Source organism: Monocercomonoides exilis (genome assembly GCF_001643675.1).
Source record: "Monocercomonoides exilis strain PA203 chromosome Unknown scaffold2-2631571, whole genome shotgun sequence".
In the NCBI taxonomy this organism is placed as follows: domain Eukaryota; phylum Preaxostyla; order Oxymonadida; family Polymastigidae; genus Monocercomonoides; species Monocercomonoides exilis.
This window is the reverse complement of record NW_027150547.1, coordinates 1,021,811-1,045,240: the sequence shown is the minus strand read 5'-3', so window position 1 is coordinate 1,045,240 and position 23,430 is coordinate 1,021,811. Positions and strand designations below refer to the sequence as shown.

Sequence of the window (23,430 nt, the reverse complement as noted above, 5' to 3'; positions counted from 1 at the left end):
GAAGATGAAGGCTGAGGAATTCCATATGAAGAGATAATTGTGGTATCTGTGCCATTTCCGGTGATTTTGGTGTCAACTGCGCTGAAAGTGAGTGTTTGAGTTGGAACAAATATTGAGTTGAGGAGAGTGAGGGAGGTGTTTTGGAGGAGGGAAATGAAGCCATTGAGGGCATACTCGATAGTGGCACATGAGGTTTGTTGGGTACTGCCGCAGGCATCGACATCAGTTCCGCTGTTAGAAACGATTTTGTTCTGAGCGATGAGGGGGAGCCAGCCATTGTACACGTCATTATCAGCTGTGTTGCTGTTCCAAACTCTTTTTGTTGGGGTTGTTGAGCCACAGTTCTCGAATGGGGATTGTGTGATGATGCTTCCGTTAAAGAACACATCATTCCCTCTGCCACTTGTTGCTGTGTTGCCATTGAAGAAGCAGAAAGTGATGAATTTTACTCCATTCATCCAAGAGTAAGTTCCATCAAAGTATATTCCAGCTCCGCCGTAATTGGCAAAAGAAGTTAATTTGTTGTTTATGAACTGACAATCATTGATTGAAAACTGATTTGGCTTGTTGGCTGGAGGATAATGAAACGTTAAAGAACCAGCTGCATTTCCACCAGAATTTGCGATGTACTTGCATTTGGATAAAAGAAATTGACCGTTTGAGGTCATATCATATACATTAAAATGCCAACCAGTTCCACACCAATTTGTTATTGAACAACTTTCCACTCTGTTATCCGAAAATGAATAAACAGAATTTGATCGTGGATGCAATATCGCTGCAGCTCCTCCGTGTAAAGCAGAGCAATATGTGAAATTAGACTTTGTAAAATTGATTTTAAACAAACTTCCACAGTACAAAGCTCCACCTTGGCCAATGCCTGTGCAATGGCAACTGTTAAAGTGGCAAGAAGTGATTGTAAGATTTGCATTTGTGCATGCAACATAAAGAGCGCCACCGTTTGATTCAACATTCGAATCATTCCATTCACACCATTCAAATTTATGGCTGTCCAAATCGAATGAAGTCAGTCTTCCAGGTTTCGCTCTTTGAGTTTCAGTTCCAATGTGTTCAATAGGAGCATTCAGCGAAGTGCGTGTTTGGTGAAGGAAAGAGGTGTTGAAGGCAGAGAGAGAAGTGGATGGGCTGTTGAGATTGGGGAGAATGGCGCCATCGATGGAGTTGTGGGTGTGGAGGAAGATGGATGAGTGGATGGAGAGAGAGGAGTGAAGAGAGAAGGAGGGGATAGTATTGATATTGATGTTGGTGGAAGTGGAAGTGGAAGAAGTGGTTGAGGTGGTTGAGATTAATGAATTGAGTGAGTACGAAGGAAGGGATTGAAGAGATAGAGGGGATTGAGGAGAGGAGATGTTGGAGAAGAGGGTATTTGAGAGATGGAGATTGAGGTGGATTTGGAGGTGGGGATGGGATTGGTGAAGGATATGGAGAGGGGAAGGGGAAGGGGAAGGGGAAATAGAAGGAGAACGAGAAGGGGAAGGGGAAGAAAAAGAAGAGGATGAGGATGAGGATGAGGAAGATGAAGGAGAAGGGGAAAGGGATGGAGATGGAGAAGGGGATGGAGAAGAGAGGGAAGAAGGAGAAAAAAGGAAGGGCTGGACGAGGGAGATGAAGGAGGAGAAAGAGGAGCGGGAGATGGAGAAGTAAGCAGGGATTGGGGAGTGGGCATTATGGAGGAGATTGTTTGGGGTGGAGAAGAGGGGGAAGGAGAGGAAGGCTGGTTGAGGGATGGTGAGGGAGAAGTTTGTGAGGGCGATGGAGGCATGGGCAGAGAGGAAGAGGGGGCAGTGGTGGTGGTTGTTGTTGAGTGAAGGTGGGTGGATGGTGCAAGTGGAGGAGCAGATGGAGGCAGCGGAGTGGTGTTGGGCAGTGAGGAGTGGACAACCAGTGAGAGGGATGAGGTTGAGATGGGTCACACACAAGGAGGCGTTGACGATATTCAAACTTGTTTGAATGCTGCAAAGGTGATTGCCAACTGAATTTTCATTTCTTGCTGCATAAATGCCAAAATAATTGTTGTTATCTCTTTTTCCATTTTCAATGTTGATCTTGCCTATCTGTATCTCCCCGTTCCATTTTTGTTGAAATTGCCTTTCTGCAATGTCTTCACCAATACAGCAGCCAACAATAAGTAACAGTAATGCAACAATATTGTACGCGTCTTTCATGTGGGGAAGCTCCTCGACACAATTGTGGATGCAGGAAAAATGAAGAAATGAAAAATTCCTGCCCCCCATATTCTTTTTCAAAACATGTGGATAAATGGGAATAGATTTTATTTTATGAATTTTGTTCCATTCTTCTCTAACATATATTTTTCTCAATTTTTCAATTTTTCAGTAATTATTTGCATAGTTTAGGTTGATTTATAATGAAATGATTGTAGAAAAAGTTTGGAACACATCTCAGTTTTTTTCACAGTCGGAAAAATTTTGCCCCAAATTTGATTTTTTTTAAAAAACTTAAAAAAGAAATCACGTTGTACAATTTTTCATAATGTTGAAAAAGTGAAAGAATTGAACACAGAATGAACAAAAGATGATATTGAAAATGTTTATTCATAAATTCACTTTAAATTTTTTTGTGAATTCCAATAAACAAAATTGATTTATAATACAAACGAAAACGAATTTCCTTATGTAATTAACCCGTTTTATGAAAAAACGGGAAAATTTCAAACTAACCATAATTATTTAAAATGAAATGTGAATATTTTGTAATTTTAGTTTTTTCCACATTTGCCAGATCTCATTTTTTATGTTGTGTAACGTTTCTTGATCGTACTTTCTTAATTGTTATATGTAAATATATATATATATTATAACATATTTTTTTCTTGAATATTTTATTTTTTATTAACTTTTTAGTTAATAAAGAGTATTTTGCAGTTCCAGAAACATTTGATCTTTTGAAGGTATTTCGCTGTTGATAGTGATGTTTTTAAGATATAAATTTTGATGTATTCAAAGAATTTCGATCACTGCAAAACTTTACATGCAATTCAAGTTCAAGGGAATTGTGCATCAAGTTGGGCAATTGCAGCATGTCAATGTTATGCTGATTCTCTTTGCATTCATCTTAATCAATCAATTACCCCATCTGCCCAATATCAAGTTTGTTTGTTTTTTATTCCCAATTATAAAAAAAAATTTTTTTTTATTGTAACTTTTGTAATATGGACAAAAGTTGAATTGCGACAAGACGTGTATTGAAGAGCCAAAAAAGTTATTATGTAACTGTTTGCTTGATTTTTCGAATTTCTTGTGAAAATTCTGTTTGTGAAAATAAAAATTTAAAGCTGGTTGCAATGGTGGAACAATTCTTGCAGCTGCTCAATGTTGTAATTTTAATCTTCTGATTTTATATCTTCATAATTGCAAATTTGTCAATATATAGGGATTTCTGAATATGGAATTACTGAAGATTCTTGCGTGCCATATGTTGGAAAAGATCGAGAGTGTTCAATTTTTTGCAGAAATGGAAAGCTTATGAAACCAGAGAAGTATATTAATAAAATGCTATAATTTTTTCTTTTTATTATTATGAACATCAATTATCTTTAGTGGATTATGCAGTTTTGTTGAAACTGAAGCTTCTGTTATGAAGATGAAAAAAGCATTAATAGAGCATGGATCATTGTTGGGTTTGATTATAAATAAATCCTTTCTTATAGGAATATTTCAATCTTTTTGAAAATATCTTATCGTTGTTTCTTTTTGTTTGCTAATAATTTTTGCAAACGAATCTATCATGTACTCAATTATAAATTGCAATTTTATTGTAATTTTTATGTATAAGTGGGATTGGCTGTGTATGAGGATCTTTTGACATTCTCCTTTAGCTCCAATGATACGAATGACATAAATGTTTATACGCATCAAAAAGGAGAATATAGAGGATACACTGCCGTGAAAATAGTTGGGTTTGTGGTTTAAAGAAAGAGAAAAATAATAATTTTTTTTTTAAGAAAGTGAATAATTAGTTTTTTTCATACTAATTTTGGACATTTTTGTTGTATGCACTAAAAGTTGATGAATGTTTTAAACTTTCTATTGTTTTTCTTTTCTTTTTCTTTTTATAATTATAATTATTGTTATTGTTATTTTAGTTGGAACAAAACAAAAGATGGCTCGGAGTATTGGATTGTTCAAAACAGGTTTCTGTGAGTTAATTAATAATAATCATGATTTTGAATTTTTTATATGCTGTGATGAAACGGATATTTCTCTGCATTTGCGTTTAGCTGGGGTGCAAAGTGGGGTGTTAACGGAAGGTTTTTTATAAAGCTTGGAAATAATGAGTGCGAAATCGAAAGCGAATTTTTCTTTTTTGATTCGTGCAATCGGTTATCAAGGAACAATCTCTTCGAGAGAAAGAAAGTTAGAAAGCAGCGATTCATTTCATTTGTTCCACCAAATGTTAATTGAGACGTTATTTGTCAAAAGTTGAGAAATCTGAGTATTTCTGTTTGCATATCTGCTTCAAAATATGAGATTTTGTTGAAAACGTGCAACAAAATATAAATGGGCTGCATTCTCTTCCTTGTTTTTTTTTTATGTAGTTTGAAGAATTAATACATGAGTTATTAAAAATTTTGATTCACAAGACAGTTGTACTGATTTCATCTTTTTTTTGCGGGATTTTCCCCCGAAATTCACAATGAATAATAAGTACGATATTAATGAGTAATCAACTTGAGCTTTTTAAAGCTTTTTGATTTATAAACACTTGTACTTTTGAGGGTATTTCTGGAGTTAGAGAGACAAATGTTTTTTACCTTTCGAATTTAATAATTATTTACAGCTTATAGTTTTCCATTTTTCGTTGAAAACAGAAATTATGAATTTTAAAACAAAAAACTTTTTTTTAAAAGCATAAAATTCATATTGAATTTAAGTTTTTGAAACGAAAATCAAAATGAAATTTAAAATATGTTATAATAATTCTTCCAGCACCATCATTAAAAGAAGAACAAAATGAGTGAAGCTCTTCTTGCAAACAATTTGCTATACAACTTTAAAAAGATAAAAAAAATAAAAAAATTAACATATCAAATTAAATAATAATAAAACGGAGAATATATGTTAGAGATTAAAAACTGAAACTTAAATAAGAATCAAAAAATCTTTTCCAATAAATAAATGGATGAATAACAATGAAACATAATATTGAATATTTGCTTGAAAAATCGTTGAGATGCAATTTCGAATATACTATTCATGCAATACATTTTGATGTATTCAAGCATATCAATAGCAACAATGTTATTCGCATTCGAATTTCATACGAAAAAATTAGAAAATGAAAACGTTAAAATATAAATAAGTATAAAAAGCAAAAATTATCAAGCATTAATCCAACGTAAACTAATAGTCATTGCAAAATAATACTATTAACAAAAATCAAGATTTCTCATAAACCAAAAATCAATTCAAAAACACACTAATAAAGTGAAATAACTTTAACAGAAAAATGAATAAATCATAACTGTGTTGAAACATAAAAACAACGAAAAATATAAAAACCCCAGCCCACTTAACAGAATGTCAAGCACATAAGTACTAAAATAGCTTCGGATCAAATTTTTAAACAACTGTAGCAATACAATTAAGATATTAAATTATGTGACTTTATTGCTTTAATCAAGTTTTGGAGATGCGCATTTTGTTTTAAATTCTGGAGATGGGGTATCTCTTTCTTGCTGTTGAAATTTTCCAAAATCAAAACAATCATTTTTCAACTCATATGATCTTGGAATATGCAAAATATAGGGAAATCCTGTGTAATCTTTTGGACATCTTATAGCTTGTTCCATTGAATATTTCTTTGGTTCTCCTATCAAAATAATATCTTGAATCATACCTAGCAAACCATTAGGTAAAGGATGGAGTTTGTATTGGATTTTTTTTAAAAATGAACTTTCAGATTGATTTATAATTTCGAGAGGCAATAAAAGTTCTTTCGCAAAATAACTGTTTCGTGGAGGATAGTCGCGATACATTTTCAAAGATAACATTACTGATATAAGCAAAATTGTTCCAATATTTGTTGTCTTCACAACATGAAACTGAGGCAAAGTTGAACTTTTTGACGATTCATCAGATGAAATTGAATCTTCCTTTATAATTAACATTATTAAATAAATTGAATGAAAAAACTCTATCAAGTTGAATCTTGTTATATTCCTCAAAAATTCATAAAATGATTGTAGCCTTGAGTGAAGTTGACAGTCTGCGATAAGTTCATTTCCAAAATACCCAATAAAGCGTGATGAAACAAAGCTAGCCATTTCTCGTATTGTTATATCTGGAACATCTGCTTGCGACATTTATAAACGCAAAAAGCAAATGATTTATTGTGATCTGAAATAATAATTGGATTCTTATGGAAAAATTAATTTTATGGTTCAATAATTGAAAATACTCATTTTTTTGAGGAATTACCGATATTTTTGTTATTAAAAAAATAACTCTATATATTCAATTGAATTCTTTTTATTTCACATGGAACAAAGACATTTTTTATCCTTTCTGCGGACTTCATCACCATATTCTTCGACTCTTTACGATAATTCTAAATCTCAACTTGTTCCAGATTTAAATTTTCTTATCAGTATTAAAAATGAAGTGTGAATGCTAATATATTGTTATCCTTTTTGTGATATTCAGTCTTTGTTTTGTTTTAAATAAAGTTTCCACTTCTTTTGAAGCATTTTAGTAAAGAAAAATTCCCGCTCAGGCGCATTGCAAGCGGAATTATAACTATATGGAATTCTTTGAAAGAATCACAGAAAAAACAATTCTTACAAAAAACGGATTCGTTTCAAGGAGAGGAAGATGACTTGAAAATTGAACAAGATGAGAGTGTGCTTGAAAAGAAATTTTATAGAAAACTTTTAGCATTCACATTAAACTTTATCTATTGATTTTCGTCAAAGATTTTGGAGGAGCAGAAAAAATGCTTCAACAATTACAAATTCCTCATTTTCTTTTTGATCGTTTGAGGAAACCTGAAACTGCATTAGCTCCTCTTACTTCAGTTTGCTGTTTTCCTTTTTAAATGTTGACTTAAAAACTTATTTAGAAGCCTTCTAGTGAACAATTATTGGAAAAGATTATTGATATAATCATTGAGGTATGATTAACGATAGTAAATTACCAAAAATCAAAATTTCGTAATTTTTTTATCAAGGATGTTGAAAGCCGCACAATTAGTCTCAGAGCCGTAAGGAGGAGGCTAGAAGCGACTTTTTGCTATCCATTGAATGATATGAAGCAAGAAATTAAATGCCTTGTTGAAGAAGCAACAAAAATCATTGATGGAGGAAATGGATATTTGTTCGATTGATGACTTTACAAAGGAGACAAAAGAGTTTATTACATATTAAATGAAACATCAGCTTCTGTATATAATCAAGAAATTCTTTCGATTTTCATCGATTGGATAATTTCCAAAAATTGTTCAATTTTCTAAAAGTTTATTCCCCACAGCAAAAATGAGCATTCATTCACTCGCATTGTTGGTAAATCACATTTGTGTGAATAAAGAATATCAATATGGTTTTATGCAAATACGTATGATTTTTTTCACAGAGATATAATATCTGATTTCAGCAATCTAATATTTTTTTCCCCCATGAATTTAGCGTACCAAATGAGCAGAAGCGAAATGAAGTTACAATGTCTTTGAATGCTGGAAATTATTTTTTTGATATATTTGTTCTTTGAGTGGAACTTTGAATGCTGGATTTTTTTAAAACAGATGAAAGAAAAAAAGCATTTCAGATTATTTCTTTCATCTTTGTTTTTCATCTTTTAAAGAAAACTAATTCAAAAGCACTAATTTGTTCATTTTTACAATTATGAACTTCTGAAATATTAACTATTAGATTTTTTTAAATTTGCATAAAAAGTATATTCCAAATTTATGAAATTAAAAACACAAATGATCAAATTATCTGTTTGCAAATATACACCACATAAGCAAAAGAAATAGACCTATAAAGGGAAAGAGATAAAACAATCCGCAATTTTAATCGCCTTCCTCAAACAAAAAAAAATTTTATTTGAAAAAAATTTCATCCAAATGATTTTGTAAAAATTAATTCTTCGTTTTTCCATTCTCTTTCTTGATCAATTTGCTAAGTGGAATCAATTTCAGAATTTTGCTCATTTTCGTTTAATTGTTCTCGTTCAGATTCTTTTTTCGCTTGAACATGTTCCAGAAGTTTATTTAGAGCATTCATACGTTCTTGAACAGCAGCAGGTAATTTTCGAGTCTTTTTTTTCTGATGTGAAAATGTTTGTGATGACTGTGTCTTTTCTTCTTCAAATGCAACTATTTCTGTCGATCTTGACTCTTGTTGAGCTAACAAAAAATTTTGAAGATAAAGCGTTAATTATGTTTAACATACCCTTGAATTCCGATGGAGTTTTGGTTGTTGCAATAATTCTCCAAAATTGTTGATAAGATAAAAAATTTGCATCAGTGCTTTGGCTCATTGAACAAAGTTCATAAAATTTCAAGTTTTTCTTTAAAAAGCAATGACTGTATTGAAATTACAAAATGAATCCATGAAAATTAAATTCAATATTGATATAAAACGCAACTTAAACATTATAAACAAAATCAGAAAACTTTATGCACACAATGCAACTCAAAATCTCAATTATGAAATATTATAAATTTTAAATATGGTTAAACAGAAAAGAGCAAAAAAAGATGACTTGAGGCGGTGTGATATTAGTTTTTAAATGTCTGCAATTATTCAAAATATCAACTTCCCATAAATTGCATTTGATAACCTTTCTTATTGAAGTGCTCAGTGATGTCTGGTTTGTTCTATTTTTTAATGTGTTGCAGACTTATAAATTATGAAATTTTTTATGTGCATTCGCTTTAACACTTTTAAACCGTTTATTTCCAACCATTACAGAAACAATAGAAAAACCAAGTTCTTCGCAACAATCTTCAGCCGAAGAAAAATCATATGAACTTAAGCCAATTCCCTGTAAACCTTTCTTTATTACCACACCCATTTATTATGTGAACGGAGCACCGCATGTTGGGCATTTGTACACTTCATTGCTTGCTGATTCAATGAAACGTTGGTGTGATCTTAGAAAAATTCCAAACTTTTTTTTGTCGGGAACAGATGAACATGGTCAAAAAGTTGGGCAAACAGCAGATGAAAAGCACATTTCTCCAAAGGCTTGGTGTGATCAAATGGTTGCGGAATTTAGCGCTCTTTACAAACAATTTGATATTATGCCTGATCGCTTCATTAGAACTACTGACGATGATCATGTTCGTGCAGTACAACACGTCTGGAGAAAACTTAAAGAAGCAGGGCACATTTATAAAGGAAAATATGAGGGCTGGTATTGTAAATCAGATGAAGCTTTTGCAACAGCACTTAACGTTCATGATGTGGTTGTTGATCCAAAAACAGGACGAACAGAAAAGCGCACAATTGATTCAGATCGTCCAGTTGAATGGCTTTCAGAAGAGAACTACAAGTTTAGACTTTCAGCATTTAGGGCTCCTCTGGTTAAGTGGATTGAGGAGCATCCTTCATTTATAGTTCCTGCTTTCCGCCGAGACGAAATCATAGCGATGCTAAAGAACGATATAGCAGAGCAGGATAAGCATCCGGAGAACATCGAGGACTTCGACCTGTCAGTTTCCCGAAAGACTGTGAAGTGGGGCATTCCGGTTCCAGACGATCCTGATCACACAATCTATGTGTGGATTGACGCTCTCACCAACTACCTTACAGCATGTGGATATCCCGATAACTTTTCATATGCCAAGGACTCCGAGTCGCTTGATGCACCTTCAAAATCAGCAGGTCCTTCTTCAGCAACCCCAACAAGTTCGCAAAGCAGTGAAGGTGATTCATCTTCGTCTGCACCACTTCCAATCCCATCGAAGCAGGCTGTTGCCACTTGGCCAGCAAATATCCATCTTGTGGGAAAAGATATCATAAAGTTCCATGCAATCTATTGGCCTGCATTCTTGCTTGGATTGGGACTGGAACCATATTACAAACTTGTTGTGCACGGGTGGTGGACAAAGAACAAAATGAAGATTTCAAAATCTGCTGGAAATGCATTTGACATTGATGACACTTTGAAGCAGATCGGAGGAACGTATCCATGCGATGCATTCAGATACATCTTGATGAAAGAAAGGTCTGAAACTTTTTTCAAAAACTATTTTCTCTTCTGAAATTCTAAAATTTTTGATTTTTTAAATGTCTTTCAGCAATATTTCGATTGATTGCGATTTTTCGGATCACACAATGACCTCTTTGGTCAACAGTGATTTAGCTGATTCGCTGGGAAATCTTGTTCTCCGCTGCATTTCAAAGACGCTCAATCCTTCTTTGATTGTGCCTGCTCCTGTTGAGCTGGGTGAGATTGAGCAGAATCTGATCACGCTCATGAACAATGCTGCTGCTAAAGTCGACACAGCCATGCAAGAAGTCGACACACAGGCAGCTGTGCTGGCCATTCTGGAGGTGCTGACAGCAACAAACGGGTATGCTCAGCGCACTGAGCCTTGGAAGCTGAAGCCCGTTGCGACAGACAGCGATGAAGTCAAAGCCACAAAGAAGCCACGTCTGGACACGATTCTGTGTGTGATGAGCGAAGCACTGAGAGTGGCATCCACACTGCTGCTCACGTTCATTCCTTCAGCTGCGGCGAATGTTCTTGATAGGCTCAATGTTCCGAAGGAGCAGCGATATGTTGAGTTCTGCAAGTTTGGTGCAATTCAGTTCAATCGCCCGATCAACTTCTCAGACGCAAAGCTGTTTGAGAAGATTGGAATGGTCGACCAGAAGAAAGCAATTGCAGAGGCAACTGCTAAAAAACAGGCTTTGAAAGCTCTTCAAATCCAGAAAAGCAAAGAAAAGAATGCTGAAAAAGCAGAAAAGGAAAGAAAGAAAAAGGAGGAAAAGTTGAAAGCCCAAGCTGAAAAGGAAGCAGCAGAAGCAAAGGCTGCATCCGAGGAAAAGAAAGAATAAAAAAGAAACGCATTAAACTTATTTTTCAATTCTTTTTTTTTTGAGCTCATTTCGAATCATTTATTTGTGTATTTTTGGCAAATAAGTGTAATATAAGTAGTTAAAATCATTACAGCAAAAACATTCGTTTTATAAAAAATATTGTTAAAACATAAAACTTTTTATTGCCAAGTGACATTTCAAAATTGAAAAAAAAGGAAAGGAAAAGAAAACAATCGCTCCAATTCTCGAACGGTTGTTCATTTGAATCAAAAATGATCGAATAGGAAAAGTATTTATAATCCCAATTTTCACATTAGTTTTCAAAACTGAAATCGTTTAAAAAAGCATTCGCAAAGTTAAATCAAATGAATTTTAAAAAATTTTAAACTAATAAAAAGTACTATGAAAAGTAGTTATGACCATAGGCGCATCCTTCCAAAATATCCTGCTCATCTTCTGTAAAGTGCTTTTTGTGATCTACCCAAGCATCACGGTGGCTGAGACAGAAGTCCTGGAGGCATTCTTTTGCTTCCTTGCGAACAATCTCTGGCTCTTCCGATCCAGTCAGCTTGGCAAGGCGCATCAGCGCTGAAGGTGCAAAAGGGGGGATTTCAAACGGATAGCTTTTGATAGCAGCAGAAAGCCCCAGCACACCGCCATGTCTTCTTGACAATGTCCTTTCTTCGAGATGAAGTTTTGGTTTTTTCTGTGAATTGCTTCGAGCTTCCTTGCAAGCAATTTTGTGCTTCTGAATTTCTTGATCTCCAACTGTGCTTAGCTTGTAGAAGTAATCCACAAGCGCTGTCAGCTGCTCGTTGGTTGCAAATCCGCTGAACAAAAAGATAAAATATGATTGTGTACTGCTCCGTACCTCAATCCTTCTGTGTGTGAGCATCGCTGAACAGATAATTGTCACAGGGGCAACAAGATCGAAATAAAAATTGGAAGAGAAAAAGGAAGAAACAAAAAGCAACAAGGCAGATGCAGATTTCCAAGGCAAAGCATGCAAATAAGCAAGTTGGAATGAAGAAGGAAGAGTATAAGAAATTAAATGATTTCTCAATTCATCAAATTCATCTATTCCAACAAACGAGGACAAAGCAGAAGCAGAAGGAGAAGCAAAATGCGAAAGAGCAGGTGAAACAGATCGGGAATGTTTTGAAAGAGAATCCTGATCAAAAGGAGGAGGAGAAACTGAATGGAAACCCTTCTCATCAGGCAATTGACTAACGCTTTGTTTGTCGGTCGCAACTTCAGAAGCGTTCTGGTTGAACATTCCAAAAAGCTTATTTTTGGCTTTCATTTTTCCTGCTTCCTTTTCCTTTTGCCAATTCCATGCCTCTTCTTCTACAGCAGTGACAATGTCAAACAGCACATTTTGCACATCTTGCTTCCTGTGTGAAACAATGCAAATATAAGTTATTATTTCTCTGCCATATCTATTGAGTTCGCTATCGTCGATTTCACACGTCCACGCAACGCTTCTCAGAAGAGGCATCAGATATCGTACGTTGCGATATGTTTGCGTTCTGAGGAGTAGATTTGAGATGATAATATTAACTGACTCGAGAAAATGATTCATTTGCAGCAAGCGCGCATCTTTTGCCACTCCAAATGTTTGCGAATGAAGGTTTGTCTCGAAGTGTGATTGAGCATTTGACAGAACCTCAGCAACATACGATTTGTGTTTAACCGTTGAAACTGGGGTTGTTGATTGATGAGTCGCTGAATCAACAGAAGCATTTCCTGCAGAAAAAGTTTGTATCTGCACGCTAACTGAAGGGGATAGTGATGAAATGTCAGATTCTTCTGATGAAAGAGCAACCACTTTTTCATCTAAAAGTGGCAGTTCCACGGAAGCTGAATTGTTTGTATTTGCTGTAAGTGGTTCGGGAAGTGTTAATGGCTCTGTAGAAGAAAGCAATATCTGTTTCAATTGCTCAACATAATCATTCCTGAAAGATGTTTCAGGTAAAAATTGATCCAAAGAAGGTATCTTCTCATCATCGAAAAGAGGTGTATCAGTTTCTGGATTCTGTGCGTTTAATGAGGTAATCAACAAAGAATCCAATTCTTTTGTTTTTTTGCCATTTTTGCTTGTCTTCGGCTTTGAATGTGCCTGCTGCGTTTTTTCAATAAGTTCCTCGCCTGCCATTGTTTTCATCACTTCTTCTTCGCAAATAGCATCTATGTAGTTTTCTTTTAGCCTCTTCATCATTTCAAATATCCAGCCAAAGATAAGTTCTGCTGATCCATCATCCACATAAAAGTTCTCTTTTGATGCAACTATTCGAGCTGATTCATTAAACAGAGGATCAACAATAACAGTCGTTCCAGGATTAATCGTTTCAGAATCAGAAGTCGGGTAATTAATGTGCTTCTCAGTTGATGTTGTTGTATTTCCTATTAAATTGGTCTTTTCTTTTTCTATGCTATCATTCACAGGTTGCCCAATATCTGATTCATCATCGTGCAATGGTCCACAACCTTCCAAATTTATCATCGTTCTTACATCTCCAACAGTAGTTTTCTGAATCCAAGGTAATACTTCGTTAAGAGCAGGAAGAGAAGGAGATGGAGATCTCGGGGAATTTGTAATCAATGAGCACAGTTGCATTGATACGTAGTCATTATTATTATTAGAAGAAGAAGAAGAGGGTGATGAAGATAAATGAGAAATATTCGAAGACCTGATGCAATCAACATGAAAACATGCCCAAAATACATTGCGGTTCATTTGATCTATTCGCATTTCAAATGCCTTGTCCATAAATAAAGGAACTGAGCAAATTGATTCTAATGATTCAGATTTTTGTGGCCTGTGGATTTCGTCATTTTCTTCTTTTGTTGAATTTACAGTAATACTGTTGTTTTCATTATCAAAAGGTTCATTCGAGGTGATTGACTTTTCGAGAACTCTTGTTAAATTCAAATGACAATTGCTCCTGGCCCTGCTACAATTTGAATCAATCCATGATTTTGTAGAACGCCTCAGCGGTGCTTGTGTTGTTTGAATTAATTGAGACACAATTACTGCTGAATTTGACAGCACGAAGCGGATTTGATTGTCCAAGCGAGTAAGCATTGTTGGAATTGCTGAATGGACCATTCCAGTTGTGCTGAACATTTTCAGAAGAACACGGCATGCTCTCATCAGCTTCTGCTCCAGTGATGGCGATAAGCCAAACAGTGTCTCATCATCGGATTCCAAAGAATGAATGACTCTGTCTTTGATTGCCGGCTCAATCTCTAATGATGATGATGATGATGAAGGCCGTGCATTAATTTTTGTTGGTTCATCTGCATTTCGCTCGGCAACCTCAAGAAGAGTTTTGAAAGAACTTTGATCGGACTCTTCATCGTTCTCCTTTTCTACTTCCGTTTTGATTGCTTCGGCTTTATGAGATATCTTTATTGAATTCCAAAGTTTAATAAGATTCTGAATGTGGTTATATGGATATTCGGTGATTGGCAGGAATGAAGCTGAATCAATCCGAAGAGGTGTTTTCGCTGGTGTCAATTGTGAATCATATGGACGGTGATCAAACCAATTTGCTTCAACAATGCTTTGTGGAGGATTATCAAATGAATCAAACAAAATATTGTTTTCATTTGTTTGTGAAGCAATTTCCAATGTTGACTGTTTTTGCTGATAAAAAGGTGTTGAAGTTGGCTTGCAAAGTATTTTATTCGATGGAGATAGCTGTGTTTGACTGCTATTTCGTTCATTTGATTCTACGCTTTGCTTGTCATATTTGTTTTTCAGAACTTGTTGGTATCTTTTTTCCATCGCCAAAGCACTAACCTGTGTCTTCATTGTGATTGTCATCTTTGGGACGTAAATAATTGGAGCAATAAACAGCTCTGTCAGCCATGCTGTAAAGCGAATATCTCCAGTTGAGCGCCCTTTCTCAAATGCCCGAAGCAAATACCCAAAATTCGACCCCATTCCATACGTTGCTTGGACAATGAGCGGTTTCATCGCATCTCTCATCTTCATCCACTCGTCGAAGTTGCACAATGGTCCGCTTCGAAGCAAAATTGTGACAAACATTGAGAACAATGCCGCATTTTCCGACTGGCTGATTTTCTCCTCTGAAATAATGTCGTCCAGGTAAGGCAGCCAGATCTGAAAGAATGCGTACCCACACAACGACAAGCAAAAGCATATAAAGTTCTGTGCAAAGTATTTCAAAATTGCGTCTTCTTTCGAATGAGCAGAAGCCACATATGTGAGAATAAATATAAACTGAGAACTATTCGACTTAAGAGAAAAGAAATGAAGTAAAGTTGCTGCTGTTAAGTTGCGGTTATTCTCGCGGTTGCAGAGTGATTGTGTTGTAAGTGCAGATAAAAGTGAAGAATAATCAGAAGCATTTGAATTCGAATTTATTAGACTTTCACAGTTTTGCAGCTTCCGAAGAGATTCACTGGACTGTTGCTCCATCTGTGCAATTGTGGGTGAGGATGCTGATTGAGCAAGTTTTGACAAGGACGTTTGCTCGCTTAACGAAAGCTTAACGAGACGTCCAGTTAATTGCGAATTGTAAGTGAAAATATATGTTTCAAAGTCTCTTTGAAAGAAACGGAAGTATGGGTCAAAGATTGCAAAATTGATATATCTAATTTCTTCGTTTCGAAGAAATCGTATTTTTGCTTCTTCCTCAGAAATCGAATTTTTCCTATCTCTATGAGTGTAATTATCTTCATCTGAGTGATTCTCCGTTTTCTCATGTTCATATTCCATGTTTGAAAGATTGATGTGATCAACCTTATCGTTATTTGCAATATCCATCACTTCATTTATCGAGCTTCCTTTTTTGAGCAAATTTGTTCTTTTTCTGACTTCCTTTTTTGCACAATAAAAAATGATTTCTCGCAAATTTTTATGCTTTTCAACGCAATAATTGTATGAGGTTCTTTCAATCAAATTTAGTAGAAGTTGCAAGAACAAAGAATGGTCTTCTAAAGTTTTGGGAAGAGGAGGAGAGTGCGAGAATGACAATCCACGAGAGTTATCTGAAAAAGAGTTATAGCCAGTCAAAGGCAAATTTGTTGATGCAGGTGAAGATGATTCAAAAATGCAAGTTAATGGTGAATCTGCTGTTTCTGCACTTTGAATATTTTGTGTATTGAGATTTTTTGATTTTGTTAATGGAGTTGTTGATTTCAATGAATTGTTCTCTGAGTGATCAAAAGATTCACACAACGAATTAGAAGGTGATTTTTGAGCAGTCAGTTTTTCTGTATTGCTATTAAAGCTCAATGGAGATGCAGATTGAGGGAAAGCAGTTGGTGAACATGGATCTCTGCACAAGCACTTTTTCTTTATTGCTTCAAAAACCACTGAAACAACTTTATCAATCTCCAATAAAGACAGCAATTCATCAAATTCGTTTTGATATGGAATAAAAAAATCAGAAACATCCGTAGAAAGTGAATGCAGCCTGGAAGATATGCAATTCTTATCGTCCAATGATCCTTCATTATCATCCTCCTTCTTTGCTTCAGAAAATGGTAATCTTCCTGCTTCAATTTCATTATTTCCATCTGCTTTCGTTATTTCCCTTTGATCTTTGCAGCAAAATACCTCGCTCTCCTTTTTGTCCACTTTCATCTTTGCTTCATATTCACTTGCGAGTTGAGTTTCATTTGAAGCACTCCAAATGTTGTGAAGCAATGGGATCAGATTTTGCGGAGACTCAAACTTTCTCTTGCTCCCCATCCACTTCTTAGTCCATTGCTTCAAATATTCTTTGTTTTTCTCGTAACTCTTGCTTGACCTCCACAATGTTAATGGAACTACCCCAACGGAGTGTGGCCATGCATACACTCCTTTTAGCAATATATTCAAATTAACCAGGTTTTGTGCTTCTTCGTGATTTCGTGGCATTGGAGCTAAATCAAACATCTTGATATGAGTCCTCTCCCAAGTATCTGTGTCTAGCTTGACGAATGATTCTTCAATGTTGAGACGCATTTTCAGTTGATTGCCGATGATCTCTAATGCCAATGTGGACTCTTCTTTTCTCTTGCTCAAAATAATTGGGAGGAGCGCACGAAGCTGTGGCTCAGTCAGAAGCAAGGAGCAGCTGCAGAAGTAGAGAACTCGAAGAAGAAGGCATACGAGCTGCAGGGGGCATTCTGTCCGAGTGAGAAGAGCATATGCATCTTCTGACAGACGGGTGATACTCAAAATGTGAAGCGCTCGAAGAATTAACGTTTTCCTCAATTTTGCTTTTGAACTGTTGCGGACAGCAGCAATCTCTTTTTGCGAAATTGTTTCGTATGGAATAAGAAGATTGTGAGGCTGCAATATCTCGTCCAGAGAGTCTAATGAGTCTTCTTCAAAAGCGTCTGAATATTCATCATTATTTCTCTTTTCTTGCGAGCAGCTTGATTCTCTTTGACTTGAATGTTGATCGCCTTTTGAATCATTTTTATTTAAATCGCATCTTTCATTTGCTTCAGTGATAAGCCACTTCTGTCTGTTTCTAAAGACTTCGTACTCCTCATCAAAGATTGCATAAGCAGGAGGATAGTTGATAGTAAACTGATTTGTGCAAAAGCGAGTCAAATCTCTCGGAAACACACGAAGAGCCAGCTGGCGAATGCGTTCGTCTTTGCATTTGAAAGTGTCAGTCACATGCGAAAGATATGCCCTCAAAAGCCATGGCATCGACATGTAAAATCCCTGAAATTGTTTGTGTGACAGGATTAGCAATAGACGCTGGAGCTCTTTCTCATCTGTCACTCCATCTACAAACATCTTCATTCCCTGTGAAAGAATGATTTTCAGCTGAGATTTGTTGAGCGTGGTGAGAGCAGCAACACGCCCAAATGAAACTGACGTGCGGACAAACAATTCTAGAAGATCTTGAAGAATGATCTGCATGACTGGAAGAATATGAGATGAATGAAAAGGATAAGAAAATGTTAATTCTCCATCGTTGTTATTTTGAGCAAATGATGAAACAAGATTGGGAGAGGAACCAGATTGAGGAAAACTCTTCTTTTCTTTTTTTGTACCAACTTTAAAGTTATGCATTTGTGACATCTGAAATTCCCATCTTTTAACAGAATCTTTGTTTTCATCGGCAATTGCAAAAATTCGTGAAGAGCCAGCTTCCGTAAGGATTCTAGTGGAATCCATGTTGGATAAGTTGAGAAGCGCAAATCGATCCATTGTGGACAAGTCCGGAAATGCCAGAAGCGAACGCATAAGACTAAAAACAATCATAATGGCATCTGTTTCATCAGGAGTGTATTTCATCAGAAAATGTGCAAGGAGATGTGTTATTTCAAATATGTGCTCCAACGTGGGGACTGAAAATGTCACTGGAATTATCTGGAAAGTGTTTGTCGATTTATCTTCCTCTGTGCTTGATGTTTCTGTTGTTTCTGAAGAAGATGCAGAAGTGTTGTTAATCTCATCGTCTTGAGAGTCACTTGTTTCTTCATCGTCGTATTTGTTTTTGAACCAATAAGCTGTTTCTTTCCTTGTCTTTTTTCTTGGATACTTATCCATTATAATCCCGTTTTCAATATCTGCCGCTCCTCCATCGGTGGTATTCATTGTTCGCATAACAGTTTCCTGGAATTTTCTTTCTTTGTGCATTGGTTTACACTCGCTTTTCAAAGGTAACGGAATAGGATAATCAAACTTCCCTTGCACTGGGTCAAATATTGCGTTTCCATTTTCATTCTCACCAATCTCAACTGTCAACACTCGTTCCATTATTTGCATCGCTGTCTCTTCATCCAACGGATCAATCAAGCCTGCATTTGCATCTTGTTCTTCGTTGTCTGCGACGATCGTATCAATCGCCTCCGCTTCATCTTGTGCCTCATCTTCTTCCGTCTGATTCCCAAGGCTGGTGCCTCCATCAAGATCGATGTTCAGCTCGATCGCTTCCTCAGATTCAAAATACGATTCCAAGTTGTTTTCAGCAACAGCCTCAACAACTCCATTGACGTTAGACATGCTTGGAGAATAAGCTGAATCGGATGTATATTCCAAGCTGCCTATAGCTGGTGAAGCAGCCAGTTCATATGTCGGAGAACTTGAATCCGACATCAAAACAGGCGAAAGTGATGGAGTGACGTCTTTTGGCCCAGGAACAAAAGATGGAGAATATCTTGTTTTACTCGTAGGTGGCTTTAAAGAAGCTAAACCTCTGCTTATTGCAAAGCGCTGTAAAGACGGTGTAAGATCTGTGGAGGTGAACGGCTGAAGCAGCGGCATCGCTTCTGCAATGACAAGATACAAGAAACTGATAGTTTTCATAAGTTTCGCTCTGACCTGGATGCGGAGGGAGCGATAGACTGAGGCAGAAGACTGCTGTTGTTGTTGGGAAGATGGTTCGTCCGATTTGCTTTCTTTGCCTTCTTCATCTTTTGCTTCTGAATTTGAATTTGACAACTTCATTGCCTCTTTCGGTGCTTCTTTTGTCTCTGAATCCAAATCCATATCGTCCAAGTCGTCAAGCTCGCTTTTGCTTGATCGATTTCCGTCTTCGTCCTGGTCTGCTTCTTCATTCCAATCGAAAGAATCTTCGCTTTCATTTTCATCTGCCTCTTTGCTTAAACCTTCTTCAATCTCAATCTCATCCAACTCGAGCTCTTCATTATTCTCTTCCATTTTAGCTTTTTTGTTTATTTTTGTTTTTTTCTTCACGCAAATCTTTGAAGTGGAAATAAACAGACTGTCTTCTTTGACAATGCCTTTCATTTCGTCAAGCAGCATCGATATTGTCTGCCGCAGCACAAAAGCTCCGCCTTCGATTTCGTCTGGCTGCGGAATGTGCCAAACACTGCTTGTTTTGAAACTCGGCTTCTGTCGAAACTTTGTGATCAACTTGTTAGAATAGCGGCTGTCATCATAAAAGAACGATTGTGTGTGTTGCTTTGTGGTTGATGAAGATTGTGAAGTTGAGGAAAATGAATTTGATGTTGAATTGGTTTGAGATTCTTCTTCTTCAAATTCGTCCATCTCGCCAAAAGTGTTGTCTATACCCGAATAAAAGGAAGGAGTGAAAAATGGCTTCTTTCCTTTGTCAGAATTGTAAAACCTGACATTCCAGAAAAGCGGATGAGATGCCAAAAACGAAGGATCCGAAAAGCAGCTGATTGGATGACTACGCGCTTCAATCGGATAGCATGTGAGAAGAGTGCGCAACACCTATTAATCGAATTTTTTTTATTTGATAGAAAGAAATTATAAATTTATATATATAACGTGAGAATAAAATAAAAAATTTCATAAGAAATGAGAAAGAAATAGAAACAGAAACAGAAAAATCATTTTTAACCACAATAAATAAACAGATTGGCAGACATGTGCTAGAAGTTCGATTCCTGCTTTAGAGACCTCGTCTTCAACAGAAACTTCAGCAAAGGCGAGTGAAAGTGTGACAAGAGGAGAGACATAAGGGATTATTGCACGGCCGCTCATATATAAAATCTTTGTGAATAAAATTTTGATGAAAAAATATTCGAAGAAAAGAAAAAGAATCAAAATCATCATATAAAAGCATTTTTTTAAAGAAATCAATGATAATGACAAATAAAAATATGCTAAAAGATAAAAAAAAGAGCAAAAATATCAAATCAAAAAAGGGGGTGGAAATCTAATAATTCTCATTCATTTGCTTTATTTTTGAAAAATCTCATTCACATTCAACATAATTTACATAAAGATATCAATTGGCAAACCGAAGATAGCAAAGAAACTTGCTTTGAAAATAGATTGACTCCCTGTGAATTCAAATCTTCAATTATTTCATGTCGTATGTCTGAAACTGGGCGTAACTTGAACACGCTCATTTCAAATTTCCGTGATTTCGCTTCACTTTTCTTTTCGCCTTCGACATTTCCTTCCACTTTCTTATTCTCTTTCTTATTTTTATTCTCTTTCTCTTTCTCTTTCTCTGCCTCGTCTTTCCAAATCGGCCACCATCCTTTGCGCCTCCAGACTCTGAAAATGACTTTCTCGAGCACTTTCTCCACTCCCACACCAAAGCACAGCGCATTCGCCACATCGCCAGCTACAACAACATCCATCGTGGCTATGTTTTGTGAGAGATGCTCCACAACTTGCTCAAACATCCCATCCAGCAGTGCCTTCTGTGACGAAAGTGCCTGTATTCGCATTGAAGACGACACAGAATCACTTCCTTCTGTCATATTTGAGTGCTGCATTGACTGAACGGGAAAACTCACCTGCGAAAAGAGCAAAGTGAGTGTGGTGGACACAAGAGACGACATTTGGAATGAGATGTGTGTCTCAAACGGCTGAACGGTGTGAGTGAGAGACAGAACGCGGGTGAGAAGCCGAGTGGCCCAATCTGGCAGAAATGAAGTGAATTTCAGCAGAGCAGAATACGTCGACTGGGAAAAGGGCAAGTATGAAGAAGAACTTTGAAGTGAGCTTTTGTGAATTGGATAGTGTGATGTGTTTGTGTGGTGTGAGGTGGATTCCAAAGAAGCTTTTGTTTGACCTGAAAAAGGAACATCTGCAGGATTGTCTGCTTTTGACTGCTTTGCAGGGAATTGCAAATGCAAATCGGTGTCAGTTTCTGAAGAAGAGTCGCAGGACTTTAAGAGCTTATTATAATCAGCAGCTTCGACTTTTATTGCATTCGCGTCGATGATTGGGCATCTCCTGAGAAATGAATTGATTATTTTGAAGGCATACTTTGCAGCACTCTGGTTGTTCATGTCTAACATCTCGACAGCCGTGTCCAGAATGTTCTGAAGCAGCAAAATGGCCTTCTGAATTGTCGAGAGAGAACTTTCACTAGAAGAAGAGCCTGAATTTGTCGAAGTGCTTTTTTTGTGAGAAGAGAAGCTGAAATCATTGTTAATTTCGGATTTTCTTTGGTTTACTTCATTTTCTGCCATTTCCACGTTTCCGTTGCTTTGTTCATAATTTAATACTTTGTTGTTTTCTTTCATCTCCTCGTTTCTTTCTCTTTCTTCTCTTTCAATCCTTCTCAGACTCACGAGAATTGAAGAAAACACGCCGAGGCAGATGCTCATCGAACAGCTCGACTGCTCCTCTGTGACCGAGGACGTGAACGACAAAATGTCCTTTTCCCACAAAAAGTCCACCACTGCGCCTGGACACAGCTCGCTCGCAAACAGCCAGCCTGTGCGTGTCGACTTGACAATTGCGTGCTCCTGCGAGAACGACAGCTTCCACAGCGGCGGAAGAACAAGCCCGACAACCCGGTCCATTGGCTCTCCAAGCAGCTGGTGGAACGGCGGCTCCAAAGTGCGGGCGTTGTAGCTGCTTTCGACTCGCAAGCACAATGTTCTCAAAAACCAAACCACAAACAGCGTCGCGGGCTCGTTCACATCAGACGACGTTTGGGGGTCGCAGGCTGTCTGAATGCCATTCGTAATCATCAGAAGCTGCTCCGCTGCCACAGAATTCATAACATGGTTGATTTCCTGCTGCTGAGCTGTTAACGTTGTGCTGCTTTGCGAGTTGCTTGTGGAAGTCGATGGACAGTTGGTGAAATGAATCTTCTGTGTTGCAGGAGAAATGGTAGAATCTCGAATGTCACTTGAACTTTTCTCGACAAGTAATTCGTTATCCAGCTTGTTAGCTTCTCTGATGCATTTGTTACTGTTTCCTACACATTGTTCTTTTTGTATGTTTTTCAGTGTCTCGTTTATGCCTTTTCCAAATAGATCGACTATAAAAATGGCATATGCTTCTTCAGTGATGAGGGCATCAGAACCGCTTTCAAGGTCACGAAAATCATCAGAGCAGTCAAAATCTGCTCCGCCGCTATTGTCTGAGGAGGATGCAAGCAAATGTTCAATCCAAGCTTTCCAAAATGGACGGAATACTCGTTCAAGCTGCTCTTTTGTCCACAAAATTTTTCCCCATTGCGAGCATCGTCCAAAAAACAAAGTTCCTGCCAATTTTCCTTCAGTACCTGTAAATTTAAATAAATATTTTTTTTTTATTTTTATTTTGTTTTGCAGACTTAAAAATGTTTCCTACCTGAAATCTCAAAATATTTTAATAGCTCCCCAACGAGCTTTGTTGAAAGAACTTCTTGCGTCACTTTTGGGAAAAATGTGTACAGTTTGGTAAAGAACTTTTTGGTGTCAAAATTGATACCAAAGCATTCAGCTCTTAGATGAGACAAAATTTTGCTTCCAGACGAAGGATGAAAATTACAATATAAATAATTGAATATCTGCATTTTCAATTCGTTGATTTTTCTATGAAAATTAACAAAACAATTAAAATGAAAATGACTTCTGAAAATTGTTCATATTCTTTTAAATAACATACGAATCGTCTGATTGAGTGTTACCCAAGTTTGAGATTGCTTTATACATCTTCAAAAGAGTCGCACTGTCAAACTTCACAAAAACTTTCG

General features: G+C 36.6%; 6 protein-coding genes across 6 annotated transcripts; 4 read left to right on the top strand and 2 right to left on the bottom strand.

Moving 5' to 3' along the window:
* Window positions 1-1,260: 1,260 nt before the first annotated feature.
* MONOS_16919 (uncharacterized protein) lies at window positions 1,261-1,665 on the top strand (the record flags this gene model as incomplete). Its single annotated transcript, XM_067869791.1, has 2 exons — window positions 1,261-1,322; window positions 1,440-1,665. 2 exons carry the CDS (start codon window positions 1,261-1,263, stop codon window positions 1,663-1,665), a joined length of 288 nt encoding a protein of 95 aa, XP_067735745.1.
* Window positions 1,666-2,716: 1,051 nt separating this feature from the next.
* On the top strand, window positions 2,717-4,445 carry MONOS_10918 (putative cathepsin B11 cysteine protease; the record flags this gene model as incomplete). Its single annotated transcript, XM_067863405.1, has 11 exons — window positions 2,717-2,723; window positions 2,886-2,932; window positions 2,988-3,131; window positions 3,205-3,256; window positions 3,317-3,355; window positions 3,415-3,520; window positions 3,582-3,661; window positions 3,817-3,940; window positions 4,127-4,174; window positions 4,262-4,291; window positions 4,373-4,445. The coding sequence occupies 11 exons, from the start codon at window positions 2,717-2,719 to the stop codon at window positions 4,443-4,445; spliced, it is 750 nt and encodes a 249-aa protein (XP_067735744.1).
* A 417-nt stretch (window positions 4,446-4,862) lies between these two features.
* On the bottom strand, window positions 4,863-6,382 carry MONOS_18530 (uncharacterized protein). Its single transcript, XM_067871558.1, has one exon. The coding sequence runs from the start codon at window positions 6,344-6,346 to the stop codon at window positions 5,657-5,659; it is 690 nt and encodes a 229-aa protein (XP_067735743.1). The 5' UTR covers window positions 6,347-6,382; the 3' UTR covers window positions 4,863-5,656.
* Window positions 6,383-6,975: 593 nt separating this feature from the next.
* MONOS_10919 (uncharacterized protein) lies at window positions 6,976-7,365 on the top strand (the record flags this gene model as incomplete). Its single annotated transcript, XM_067863406.1, has 3 exons — window positions 6,976-7,056; window positions 7,102-7,152; window positions 7,210-7,365. The coding sequence occupies 3 exons, from the start codon at window positions 6,976-6,978 to the stop codon at window positions 7,363-7,365; spliced, it is 288 nt and encodes a 95-aa protein (XP_067735742.1).
* Window positions 7,366-8,809: 1,444 nt separating this feature from the next.
* Window positions 8,810-11,168, top strand: MONOS_10920 (putative methionyl-tRNA synthetase). The gene is made up of 3 exons (XM_067863408.1): window positions 8,810-8,852; window positions 8,954-10,211; window positions 10,285-11,168. Exons 1-3 carry the CDS (start codon window positions 8,846-8,848, stop codon window positions 11,045-11,047), a joined length of 2,028 nt encoding a protein of 675 aa, XP_067735741.1. The 5' UTR covers window positions 8,810-8,845; the 3' UTR covers window positions 11,048-11,168.
* Window positions 11,169-11,429: 261 nt separating this feature from the next.
* Window positions 11,430-23,389, bottom strand: MONOS_10921 (putative proteasome activator subunit 4; the record flags this gene model as incomplete). Its single annotated transcript, XM_067863409.1, has 5 exons — window positions 11,430-20,210; window positions 20,367-20,492; window positions 20,744-22,977; window positions 23,046-23,269; window positions 23,343-23,389. The coding sequence occupies 5 exons, from the start codon at window positions 23,387-23,389 to the stop codon at window positions 11,430-11,432; spliced, it is 11,412 nt and encodes a 3,803-aa protein (XP_067735740.1).
* Between the last annotated feature and the right edge of the window lie 41 nt (window positions 23,390-23,430).